The sequence below is a fragment of the Mytilus californianus genome, unplaced genomic scaffold (genome assembly GCF_021869535.1).
Source record: "Mytilus californianus isolate M0D057914Y unplaced genomic scaffold, xbMytCali1.0.p SCAF_9, whole genome shotgun sequence".
In the NCBI taxonomy this organism is placed as follows: domain Eukaryota; kingdom Metazoa; phylum Mollusca; class Bivalvia; order Mytilida; family Mytilidae; genus Mytilus; species Mytilus californianus.
In genome coordinates this window covers 68421047-68434625 of record NW_026262745.1, presented here as the reverse complement: position 1 = coordinate 68434625, position 13579 = coordinate 68421047, and the positions used below count along the sequence as shown (strand labels likewise).

The 13579-nt window shown below is 31.4% G+C and overlaps 1 protein-coding gene across 1 annotated transcript; it reads left to right on the top strand.

The window, feature by feature from the left end:
- Positions 1-4456: 4456 nt before the first annotated feature.
- LOC127716271 (uncharacterized) lies at positions 4457-13147 on the top strand. The gene is made up of 6 exons (XM_052222433.1): positions 4457-4558; positions 6200-6267; positions 8237-8342; positions 10619-10665; positions 12108-12182; positions 12678-13147. The coding sequence occupies exons 1-6, from the start codon at positions 4464-4466 to the stop codon at positions 12872-12874; spliced, it is 588 nt and encodes a 195-aa protein (XP_052078393.1). The 5' UTR covers positions 4457-4463; the 3' UTR covers positions 12875-13147.
- Positions 13148-13579: the final 432 nt, after the last annotated feature.

The following is a 13579-nucleotide window of genomic DNA, read 5'->3' as shown; positions in this document are numbered from 1 at the left end:
TAAAATATCAAATAAATAAATGTATGACTATCAAGTTATCAGTGTTGTTACTTCTCCTCAAACTGTATAGTCAATGTAAATTCGTTTGACGTTCAATACAGTTAACAATAAGGGCATGTGAGTATGGCATACGATACAGTTTTGATCCCACAGTGATATTTTTACGAACATTTGCATAATATTATTAGCTTTTTTTCACCAAGTAAATTCAAATATGCAATAAAAAATATACCTTCATGGGCTACTTCTAGAGATAAATGGGCTAAGAAATTTAGACATTAACTCAAAATTGCGGTTTCTTGGACATTTCTATCTGTTGGATAGACATACCTATATTTTGTTTCAAAAGAAAAACACAAGAGGATTTTTGTAAAAACACAAGACAAATCTTCTTTACATAAGTATGCTCTAAATTTGTGTAAGAATTCTTTGGAAATAATCCGTTTTTATCAAATTTTCATGATTTTAGAAAAAAAAACCGTCATTGTTTGCTGTATAATCAATCTTATTTAAAAAATGTCCATCGGTGATTTTTTTCTTAAAAATTGGTACAAATAATCATCGTACATAATCAAACCAAATATCATGTTTTAAAAAGAGTGGTCAATGTACTCGCTTTCAAGCTAATGATTAAAATCAGTCGAACAAATGCATCTTTTCCAGATATTTCATAGCTTGACGTCGCGAAAAATTACATTTTACGTTAGCAACAAACATCATTATCTTCCCTGTAACTGTATCGTATGCCTTTAAATTACGAAAGTCTTGATTTTTTTAAGGCCCTAAAAATGTAGATACTTTATAAATCAGTTTAATTCATCTTCAGGACACTAATCATAGCTATCGATTGTTATTGAGAGCAAAAATCCTATTTTTGTCATCTGTTAACCAAAGCTCATTAGTTATGCAAGAATGTATACTCACGTCACGTCCCTTCTTGTTCGTAAATGCGACAAGTAAAAAATAACTTTTTGAATTTACTTCAATTCTCGACTTGTGCTCATTTCATTTGCCTGAAAGAATCTTTTTCTAAATATATTCCATAATCAATTTTTTAATTGTTATAATTAATGAGGCACGGAAGGGGTAATTGTAATTATAGAGCTTTTTGAAATTCCTCGCAAATATTTTAAATTATCGACTAAAATGCCATTGCTTGATGAATAAATAATTGATCATTTATTCCAAAACGGTATAATATATGCAACTCATTTTAAATACCTGTTATTACAGTTTCTTATGTTTTTAAAAGTTATATGTTTTTGTCATTTCTACGTTTTATTCTGGCGTGTACCTTCACTATGCATCTCACCTGACCACATTTGTCAACAGGGAACTATTCTCCCGCAAAATATCATTTTCTGCACTTATCTCATGTAGCTTAAATGATGAATATGACTTCTACTACAGACTCACGATCAAATCTATCTCATAATCGTATGTAAAAAAAATGTAAGCAAGGGCTAGACTCATTAACCCTTACGTACATTTAGGTGAGGTTTGGTAACTTCGTTACCAATTCAAGTTGCGTGAGGCCCTATATCTCATCGTTTATTCGAGCGAAACTGATGAGTCTTTTGTAGATGCCCATCTGCCCATGGCTTACAAAATTGTAATCCTGATATGATGAGTTTAATTAAACTGTCTCGCTTTATTCATTTTGGTCCAGGAATGAATCGCTAAAACTTCTATAAGATCTCCTTTTTAAGCCCAATTCTTTGAAGTTGTCTGTCTACCTCCATTACATGTTCCTTTGCTAAACACGTTTTCTTAATCAATAGAACTGTGTAGTCTTGTGCATTTATTAGGTTAATCCAGTGTTATTTGAAAATAGGGCAGGTTTATCAATTTTTTTTTGTCGGATCGACAAAAATTCTACTTCTATAAAAACAGATTTTTTATCAAGAAAGGAACGTTAAGATTTGCGCCAAAACAGTTTGCATTCGTATTTTATATACAAAACCCGTAGATACTTCCTCTTGTTTGGTAAAAATTGTTTTTGTTTTTAACCATGATGGTAGATAATTCTTAAATCTTTGGTTCATACAAATTAAAGCATTTGGTATAAAGTGATTGCAATTGAAGAGAACGTCGTTTATATTTAGTTTTTTTAATATTCTTTAATGTATTTTAAAGACATTAAAACAACACACGAGTCTGTTCAAAACGTTTGTCACCAGCCCAGTAGTCAGAACTTCTGTGTTGACATAAATTATTATTGATATTGTCATATTCATAAATAAACTGTTGCAAAATCTTTGAACTATTTGAAATATTACGGATATTTTACCCTAGGAATGGATTATCTTAGCTTTATTTGGTAAAACTGTTCGGCAATGTTGACCCTCAATGCTTTTCAACTTTGTATTTTAAGTTTTTAACTGATTCGAGCGTCACTGAAGAATCTTCGTAGACGATACGCGCGTTTAACAAACGAAATTAAATCTTTGATGAGTGTTTTTTTTGTTAAACCATAAATGATAACTGGTTTATTACAGACAGGTGCTTATTCATGCCGTTGCCTGATTTAAAATCATTCTTCCGTTTTTTGTTTAGTCTTCAGGAGAACATTTATTTGTAATGATACTGTAATGAAAACCATTACAAATTCTAGAGTTTTTATGAGAAGAGGTAAATCAGCTAGCTTCTGCTGCAAAATTCTACATGTATGTGAGCTATTGGACTACAACAAAAAACTCTACATGCAGAAGCATATAACATTTAAATGACTTCCTCAGTCCTGCCAATCTTTAGGTACCAGGTCATGACAAGAAAACTTCTCTAGGAAAAGCCAATTGGGAGACCAATGTACGACTGAATGACAAACAACTACTAAACAAGTCATCGGAAATTATTTCGCTGTTCGGTAAAACAATATCCGGTATACTGAAATGTCACGCAAGCCACAATAGAAGACAAAAAACACTCATTTTAATTTATTTAGCAACACACTGATCTGTTCTGTTTTTTAGATTAAAATTCATCATTGCATATTTTTCAGTAGTACTATACCTTTTGTCTAATTGTATGATGTTATCATGTCTAAATTTATACGACACTGCACAAGTCGTACGACCACCAGGCAAATTGATTTGCTACAATGTGTTGTATCATGACCTACGACAATTATACTCTCGTGGTTTAAAAGAGGAACGAAAGATACCAGAGGGACAGTCAAACTCATAGATCGAAAACAAACTGACAACGCAATGGCCAAAAATAAAAAGACAAAGAGACAAATAATAGTACAAATGACACAACATAGAAAACTAAAGACTAAGCAACACGAACCCCACCAAAAACTGGGGGTGATCTCGGGTGCTCCAGAAGGGTAAGCAGATAATATATTAAGACATCAACATAGGCAACCAATCTGTAAACTTACCGACGGAGTCCTATTTCAGTAATCATATTTGACGAACTTAGTATAGACGCATACCATGCCGATGTTATTGAAATGTCTGTGATGATATTGACATGATGTAAAATGCTTCGACACTATAAAATATTTTCAAACTTAGGTTTTATCAAATGCTCGTATTAATCAACATCTCATCAAAACAAAATCAAATACAATACGAAAACAATGTATATATTGTATGAACATGAACCTTTTATTTTTGTACTAGATCGATTAGTCTGATTTTTAACCTGCAAGTTTATAGGGTAAAGATTCATAGGAAAACATACAAGTCACCCTACAATGACATATTATTCTGATTGTGAGCCCACAATTCGTTGCCCTTACTCATTAAAGCTATGTGATACGCAGAGAAGCAACACATAGTTATTTTCAAGTCATCGGTTTGACCAGTTCGAACATCGAACCTAGACTTTACAAATAGACGAGAACGGTACATTGAGACCAACGAGGTGGAAATACACTGTAGGGGGGTTGCTTATCATAAACCAAGTTTGAATCAAAATAACGCTTCTAAACAAATAAAGGTTTCAGATCTATGGTCAAAGGAATTTTGAAAAAAAAAAATTTAATGTGGCCACAATCACTTAAGGAATTGTACAAATTTTGAGAGAAATCGTTAAAACAATTTGAAAATTTCACAACCGAAGAAAGCAATCGTTCGAGCGATTATCAACAAGATTTTTGTATCTAAAGATGGTTCTTAACTCTGTCGTATTTAATAGACGAACTCATATTCATTGTTCAAAATATAGCTCTACCAATGAAATAGTTCTCATTCACGATTTTATGTAATAAGTCTTTTGTTTGTTTTTCTTCTGATATGATTTCCACTTTTTAATAATCAGTATTAAAAAAACAAAGAAAAGAAATACAGTCGCAATATACATAATATCTATTCAACTTCTCCCAATTACACTCAATCATAACAAAGTTTAAATGTCTATACATCTTTTATGTCTGCCAATGATAAATCAATTTACATCAGCATGATCAGGGCAAATAATGTAAAATGTTTCCTTGTCGAAACTAGGTCAGAATTATGTGTCACATTGCATCAATTTTTGTTTTTATCATTATCAGACAGACTTCATGCATCAAAGATGATGGAACATGTATACGAAAAGAAGAATTAGGGTCAGTATATCATATTTGATTTTGTGTTTTGTTTATAATTGACACTGTTTCTTTTGTAAGCAAATTATGTAAATCAGAATTTCATGAACACATAGAAAAAAAACCCGCGATTATTGATGAGTCAAATAACTAGTTTGAGCTTAATTCTGTTTAACGTTTTACTGCAACGACTGAAAAACATCTTGCAAATGTCTATGAGAAATCGAGATCAATTTATCTGTGCTATCAGAATCATGATTTATTACTTGAGTTTATCTTATTACATTATAAACCTAACTTTATTTCCTTTTTTTTTAATTGTTATACCCGTCTCATAATACATTATATTTACTGTGTCCATTGGGGTAACTGTCCGTTCGTCTGTTAGTTTATACATCTCTTTTTTAAGTTATTGCATTAAAGAATACTTTGATTTTTAATTCAGAACTTTATAATGAGCAGTTACACCGTGTACAGGGTAAAAGCTTATCACTTTGTGCGATTAACCTAGTTACATCTACAATATCCATCATGGCTCCCGAATCAAAACAGTTTGCAAAACAATTAAAAGGGTTTTATAAAACAAAAAATGAAATAGTAAACCAAACGAAAACTTCTTTTTAAAAAAAATATATTCCATTCTAAATGTGTCGTAGCCAAATAGCCAACAAAAGCTGCAATAGCTTAGACCGAGAATGATATTCTTGTCAAGTTTTACGTATTCCTTGCAAAAAAATGCGTTATAGAATCCAAAGATTTAAATTGAGGGATAATACTCATTTCATTTTATCGGTTTCATATCAACACAAAACACAAAACAAGATACTTCACAAGGTATGAGACATCATTATCATTCGGTTAAACACAAGGGAAAATGATTGGGCCAAAATTAAAGAAAGGCGAAAGATACCAAAAGGGAAATTAAAACTAATAAGTAAAAGATAAACTGACAACGCCATTCCAAAAAAGACCAAATGACGAACAACAGTATACAAAACACAACATACATAGCAAACTATAAACTAACACAGCAAAACCGGGGTTGATCTCAGGTGCTCCAGAGGGATAAATAAGAGATATTATATGGCATAAGACTTAGGAGAATAAATTGATGTTCTAGTTATGTGTGTATAGAGCAAAGAGCAAAATTTTACTTTTAATTTTTATTAACAAATGATTGAATAACGATATCATGGGAAAGAGCAAATTAGTAGTTTCTGACGATCTTACACAGTCATCAAATAAATTTGTAATTGAGGACGTTAATTGAATCGGTAAACATCGCTTGATGAAAATCAGGCTGGAGATATTCGACTAGGAACAAAAAAGTACGCAGATAAAGTGAAAAAACGCAAAAGCAGAATAAGATATTTTGTTAGAGTGACACTTGTGCCAGCAGAATGTCTCTTCACGTTATGATATGACCGTAATGTAAACAAAGGTATCATGTATGTTAAGAACAAAACACTACACATGTACATGACCAAAATGACATGAGCATCAACATTTCACCGTTCTGAATATTAATATAATATCTGCCATATTATCGACCAAGCATTTTAGTGTCTAGTATATAACATTGGGTAAATTGGTAAGTAAAGCTGTACTGATCTTATGTAACTTTTTTCCCCTAATATATTGAATGTTCTTTGTTATCCACAGAGGAAAACATTATGTAAATCTTACTGTTTGCTGCGATAATTACGAACAAGACAATAACAAATGCATTGGTAAGTATTGGTCAATTGAGCTATGTGTAATTCTGCGTTAAAACAAAACAATAATTAAACGATATAAGAGACGTGCAATTACGTTTTAATAAAAAAAAAATGTGTTTTAAATTCCATTGATATTATTTTTCATTGATATTAATTACTAGGCCTACATATTCTACGATTGAAAATATTTGATTGATTGGAATATAAAAAGGTTTGATCATATATGAGGTTATATAAGTACATTTTATGTTGAAAGCTGTACTACAGGAAAATCTTCATCTATAACAATATGAATAGCAATATAAAACAAGGAGATGTAGAATGAGACAACAAACCAGCAGAATCAAACAATATGTCACCGTCAGGCAATTACCAAACCCATACCGTATAGGTCAGTCATTGCCCCATGACATTTTTGTATTAAATGTTGATGTGTAATGATTGATAATCTTGCCTTGGAAGTAAATGTGCTGTAATCAAATTGTATTTTTCTGATTTTTACTGAAATTGACCATTAGCTCTGATCCATAACTATACAGTTACCAGTCTCCCAATAAACGCACAATTTAGTTTGATTGAAGCAAATTTTGATCATGAAGTTTTAGTTTTAATATTGTTAATATTATTTCAAATGTTTTCCGTATGCTACATGTTGATAGTTAAGTCACATTAATATTGTAATTGTCAATAAAGGTACTGCGATACCATTACATGTATGTTTGGTGATTTATGTATACTTTAATTTTTTGTGCGAGAACAGCATTTTTGCCAATCTACTCGTTGATGAAAGGGTAAGATAACACTAGGATTTTTCTCAATATACATCGTTATCTACTTAAACAAAGTAACATCAATTAATCTCTTATGTAATCTAAAAAAAAACCTAATTACACATATAGACATAGTGACCTGCGGATTCAACAACAATCAGGGTCATTTAAAGCAATCATGTTAATTGTTCAGAACAACTAAGCAGGAATTATAAAAAAAAAACCAATCATGACTTAGAAGAACGTCCGTTAATATTTAAAAGAAAAAAAGAAATTGATTGCTACTATATTGTAACATTAAACACTTGCATGTTAATTTCGCTGTAATTGGAGGGTATACATCAAAAGCAAATCATATATAAACCTGTAAAAATCAATCTAAAATGCTTCGACTCATCACATCGGTACTTCATTAAAAAAGAAACAATTACAAAAAGGGCACAAAGTATCGATGTAAAGGTAATTGAAGTTATTGAAAGCTGATTTAAAGCCCAGTATTAATAATAAAAAAAAAATGAAAAGTTGGTATGATTCCCAATCAGACAACAAATTTTCAACATGAACAAAACGATATTGATATTGATATATACAACTATAGAACACCGTATCGCAAGCTTTTTCAATGGTGAAACTTATCGAAGGCTAAATATATTTGAACATAATGTTGGAAAACGCTAGTTTTGATACACATATCTAAGTGATTTATTTATATGAAAACGCAGTATACAAAAGATATTAAATTTTACTGATCAAATATTAGATAGATGCGGGAAATTGATTTATTCAAAACTTTTGCCTTTAAACATTTCATACATACATTATTTTCAATAAAGAAATGTACGTACGGAAATCTTTGAATGCACTTTTTATGTACCACTTGTTCAATACCGTTTCTAGTTGAATATTAGTGCATTGGATAACTATCCATCCAATGGACAGTGGTGAAGAGGTAACAATGACATCATCAACCGGCTTTTCATTGATAACATAAATCGTAGAAAGTAAGCATTATTGAAATATTTTGGTATATGTATGTAAGAACTAAAATGTCTTTTTTTCTGTTATGGGTTAGGGAGTGTATAAACAGTGCCACGTTAATTTATTTGTTTTATTGCACGCTCTGAAATTCTTTAATCAAGAAGAATAAACTATCCTTTGTTCTTGAGTCTGTTTCGATTCTTTCATTCTAATCGGATCAATTTTCTTTACAGAATGTGCAGTTGGTTATACATCAAAATCCGGTTTTCCATGTGAGCAATGTTCGATGAAAACATATGGAACAAAATGTTTAGATCAGTGTGAATGCACAGTAGAAAAGTATGTATATAGAAGAAAAATATGTATTAAAATTTATCCAATTATCACTTAACATCATAGGATGCATGATTTCCTTATTTTATGAATTTCACTTTGATTTTGCAGAAGCATCTGATTGATCTATCTTAAGATATATATGGAATAACACGTGTACATTTCACAGAAGTCTTTTCCAAGTACACGGACAAACATTGTTTTTACTTGTTTCAATTCATGGGCAATAACCGTCAACATGAAGCCTTGTGTCCAAATATTTAAAAACCTAAATGCTTCAAAGATTAATAAAATACTTTCTTCTTAACAAATCATTTGATACTCGAAACTTTTGATAACAGTATCTTCTGTAGGATCCTTTTAAAAAGCAAATTTGTTAAATCAATATTAACGTTGAAATTTCATATGAAGGATAAGATACATGTATGTTGACCAATGATCCTACATCCTTTATAACGCACTGTTCATTTTTGTTCTTGGACTGTGTATGGAAACCTTCAACTGTTTCCGTCGGAGTTTTTATTTGCTTTGAGCAGACTTTTAGTAACAACTAGTTCTCGTACGTCGGTACTTTCTGTTTTTAGTCTTTTGTGTTTGCGATTTCTGTCGATCTTATGAGTCAACCTTCTTTCATTTGTATTTTATTCTATTTTTTTCTTCTTTTCACTTCTTTCATTTTCTATGTAGCAACATCCAAATTGCACCTGTGTATGGAGTATATAGATCTCAGTGGATCTCAGTGGGTACGATATTCGATTGCCTGCGTTTCTTATCCTGATCGCCGAATGTGTATTGACAACGGGCAAAATGGTTTCTTATCCTGATCGCCGAATGTGTATTGACAACGGGCAACATGACTGGTTACACTTGTAGCGCACTATTTGTGCACTCTTCTGGATTACCTGAGATCAACCTGTTTGGTCGAGTTTCTGTTGCTTAGTCTTCAGATTTATATGGAGTTCTTTTTCAGGAGTTTTTTTTGTCTTTTCGACGTCTTCATTTTGTTTATGACATAGCGTTGCCATCTCCTTTTCGACCATACGTTTTAAATACCCCGTTGGCATTTTCCGCCTCTTATTTTAACATAAAACCCGTTGGAGATCTACAAATTGAAAAATCAGTTTGGAAATCATTGTTTGTTTATCTAAATTGGGCTGTGAATTTCTAAAGCTACAGCTACTCTCAAACCGGAATTTTATCGTTTGTTATTTTTTAATTAATTGTGTTGTGCTTAGTAACGATCTGATTAGTAGGAATCAATTTTCCCTTTCAGATCATATAGCTCGTCACATGTTGTGGTACTTAAACAACATCAGCTTTCAAATATTTGGATTTAGGCATTTGTGATCATGAAAAATAATAAATAAAGACGCTTCGATTGTATACAGTTTATAAAGTGTTAACTGATTATTAAAGGTAATTGGTTTGTTGTGCTTCTACACTACTGTCCAAGGTTAGAAGGAACCTGAGCGTTAAAAAAAATGTTTAACCTGCCAAATTCCTTCTGTGTGTCTGTAGAAAAAAATGAGTTGTTGTCGTTAGTTGATGTTATAAAACATATGCTGAGTACCGGTAATTCGAATATGCGAGAAGAACAAGATTGCAGCATTTTCGGATGTTAATTTTTACATGAAATCGGTTTCCTTGTGTAAGGATAGTGCTATACCACAGCCGGATTTGACTGATATATTAAGGCATGTTGATAGTTCGATGATTTGTAATGATAATAACTCATCAAAGATACCAGACTTATAATTAATCATATCAATGGTATTTCATTTCAACATAAAATTTCTGACGGCTGGGGTGGTGATATCTTCGGGGATGAAACATCAACCTGCAACAGATTCGAATCATGGGAATAGTTGTAATAGTTCATCAGATATATCAATGTTATGCGCGCGATTCGTCTACATAATATTCTTCGGTTACGCCCGAATCAAAATAGTTAGAAAGGCAATCTAATAGAAGGTTAAAGAGTTCTAAAACCCTAACATTTCGAAAAGTTGGATCAAATAAATGCTAAGGCAATCAATGCCTTTGGAATGACAAACTTCCTGCATTAGTCTCCAAAACATTTTGTCTAAAATTTTAACGTTACAAATATTAAACACTTGTTAAACAACTATTCGCTATGGTACAAAAGAGGTCGACGACGCCAAGGGGCAATACAAAGAGCAAACGTCGAAGAAAACATATAACGATTCAACTGTTTATCAAATTGTTTTCGTCTACGAAATTTGTGATTTTGCTTTGCATACATATTTATTATTTCATTGTAGATGTGATCACGTGAGAGGGTGTACCAGTGAATCCCCCTCTAATGAAAGTAAATATATTATAGAAATATTGCTATCGAAAAGTAAACTATGAACTAGTTTAATATTTAAATGCTAAGCTACTTCATAATTATATATGTATATATGTAGGTACAGTGGTATTAGTTGGATCATGCAGACACATTTGTAATCATTATATTGCATGATGCCATAAGCTATATTCATGGTTGGTGGATTGACATTATTCATTGTTACTATGATACATTTCCCCCTATTATTATAAGTTGACTGCCAATTTTTTATTTAAATTTCAATTGACCCTAGGACTGACACTGTACAGAATGTAATATTATAACTTACAAATTCTATTCAAACCTTTACATAAAGCATCTTCATGACAATTTATCCAATATGTCCTAAAATTTCCGATTCCTTCTGCCATTTGTCAGTATGGCAACAACGTTCAAGCAAAATCAACAATCACGCATTAAAGGGTTTGAATATTTTTTATAAACAAGGGGTAAAATGGGTAATGACATGTAGTTATAATGAAGTTGGGGCATACATGTAACTTCTTCAATCATTTTCTGAGTATGCTTTCAGGAGATTTGTTCTACGACTCTTTTAACTCTTCAGAAGCTCTTTTGATATATAATTAAAGTCTTTGACGTTTCCAGTTAGGAATGTGATAGCACAAAAAAATCATGAATGAAATTTGTGGACAGCAATACAATATATTCTTAGATTAATAAGAAGAAAACAAAAACTTGCACCCGCGTAAAAAAGACATCCTATCAGAAAGCATGAAAGCCAAAACCATGTTTAATGTTTATGGCTGTCGGTAGTACCTCATCATCTTTGGCCAAAACAATTCGACCTATATGGATTTCTGATATAGTTGTTGTTGGGATGTTAAATATTCGAATAACGTGTTTAACCTGACATGTATATGCATCTGCCTAGTTTTTCAAACTGTTGATTTAACATGTTTAATTATCAAATAAAGTATGGAAATAGAGCCCAACTCCAAAGTTAATGAATTTCAGTCTTATGCTGTCATTTTAATCTTACACATCCGAAAAGTTTAAGATTTTAAGTGATTTTTTCAGATAATCTTTGTTGTAAAATCAAAGAACGATAAACATAATTTTTCTTGCAAATAATCCAGTACTGTTCAGTAGCTTTTAAGACAATTAAGCATGTTGATGTTCTGTACAGGTAAATAACGACAACTGAAGGGTCTGAACATATATGAACAGCTCATCATAGTCTGCAAGCAAATTGTTTGAAAAATATTGAATTGAAATTGAACTCAAATCATTTCTCTCTCATCAATACAGCCATATCAAAATAAATGTTAAATACTGATGGGTTTGATGTATGCTTCAATCAAGTTGCTTGTTATGTTATACATATCGAGAGTGAACACAAAAATCAAATACATGGGAGGAAATGCACTTAAACTAATGTACACATTTTACGCAATCAACAGGTATCTCTGTAAACATAACGATGGAAAGCACCGTATGGTTGCAGACCTCTTGGCCTAGAACAGTAACAGACACATGTAAGTGTGTTAAGTTTGTAAAACAAAAATTTCTAATCGATGTTGAGTCAGCGAAATGACAAAACGTAGTCGCAGAAAACTTATCCGTAATATCAAACAAGGAGAAATGGTATAATTGTCCCTGAGACATCTATCCATGGCATTCAACAATGAGATAAGACTCATACCGTATTGTCATAATGTTTTATAAGAAAAAAAAAAATTCAGACTGATATTCTAGTGTTACAAAACAAGTAGGTACAAATAATTCACATGTTTAAGCTATGCTGCATGTCACTTATTATCTTGATAGTTCATTTTATATCTCTTGTTATGAAAATTTAGAATTATCATAATGTTTAATATTCTTCTTCTGTAGTGCTTTATTTATTATACCTGAGTATGACATGGTCGGTAATGGATTTATTTGTTTATTTGATCATATTATATTGTATGCTAATTATTTTACTTTGAATTACAGTATACTGCAGTGTAAATATCTTTATATCTTTGTAGATGGATATTCTTCAGGTTTACTTGTATATGTAATTTGTGCAGGATGTGTGACATTTGTTATAACACTAACGGGAATAGTGATGATACATAAGAGGAAAAGAAAACGAAGTTATTTAACAGTTCACCATCAAGTTAACAACAGTACGAATCAACAAACACAGGACTTGTCTGATGAGCAATATACAACAATTTTGTAAATAATTGTTATGAAAATGCAAATATATTAGACAGAGCATACGACATTCGTAATTCACGTTTTTAAGCAGTGTGTTGCGTCTTTTTTGTCTATGCCATTGCATTGAAAGACGTGTCTTTAAAGTACACAAATCATTATAAGGGCTGTTTTTGCGCGAAACAAACTTATTTCATTAGCGATGACCAAATTTAAAAACAAGATGAGTATTTATATGACCTACTTCATGTATTCAAACGTACAGCGTATCAGCTAAAAAAATAAATTTTCCGTTGAGTGTTTTTTATTTTATATTCAGTTGTCAATTAGATAACTGAACATAATAGTATTCTTTAGTATGGTAATTTTCATTTTAAACTATAAAAAACACTTCTAATATGTATTGTACTAGACTTAAAATTCCGGTAAGGACGCACGTTTCATCTTTAATAGAATCCCGAGTGGCGGTCGAAGAAAAATAGCTGTGATACTTAAATTGATAACGAAATTAAAATAACAGTGGACACCCAAATATGACGATTTTACTTACACAGGACTCCGTAACATTTTATTAATTGTTTTAATTTTCAATGTTATTTTATAACTAATTCATTTCATAATTGACACTATCGATATACGTTTCTTTCGTCTGTTTATACCTAAATATAAGTCTGTATTTCAAATAGTTTTTTGGGGATTTTTCTTAAAATCTAACCTTTGAGACTTGTCT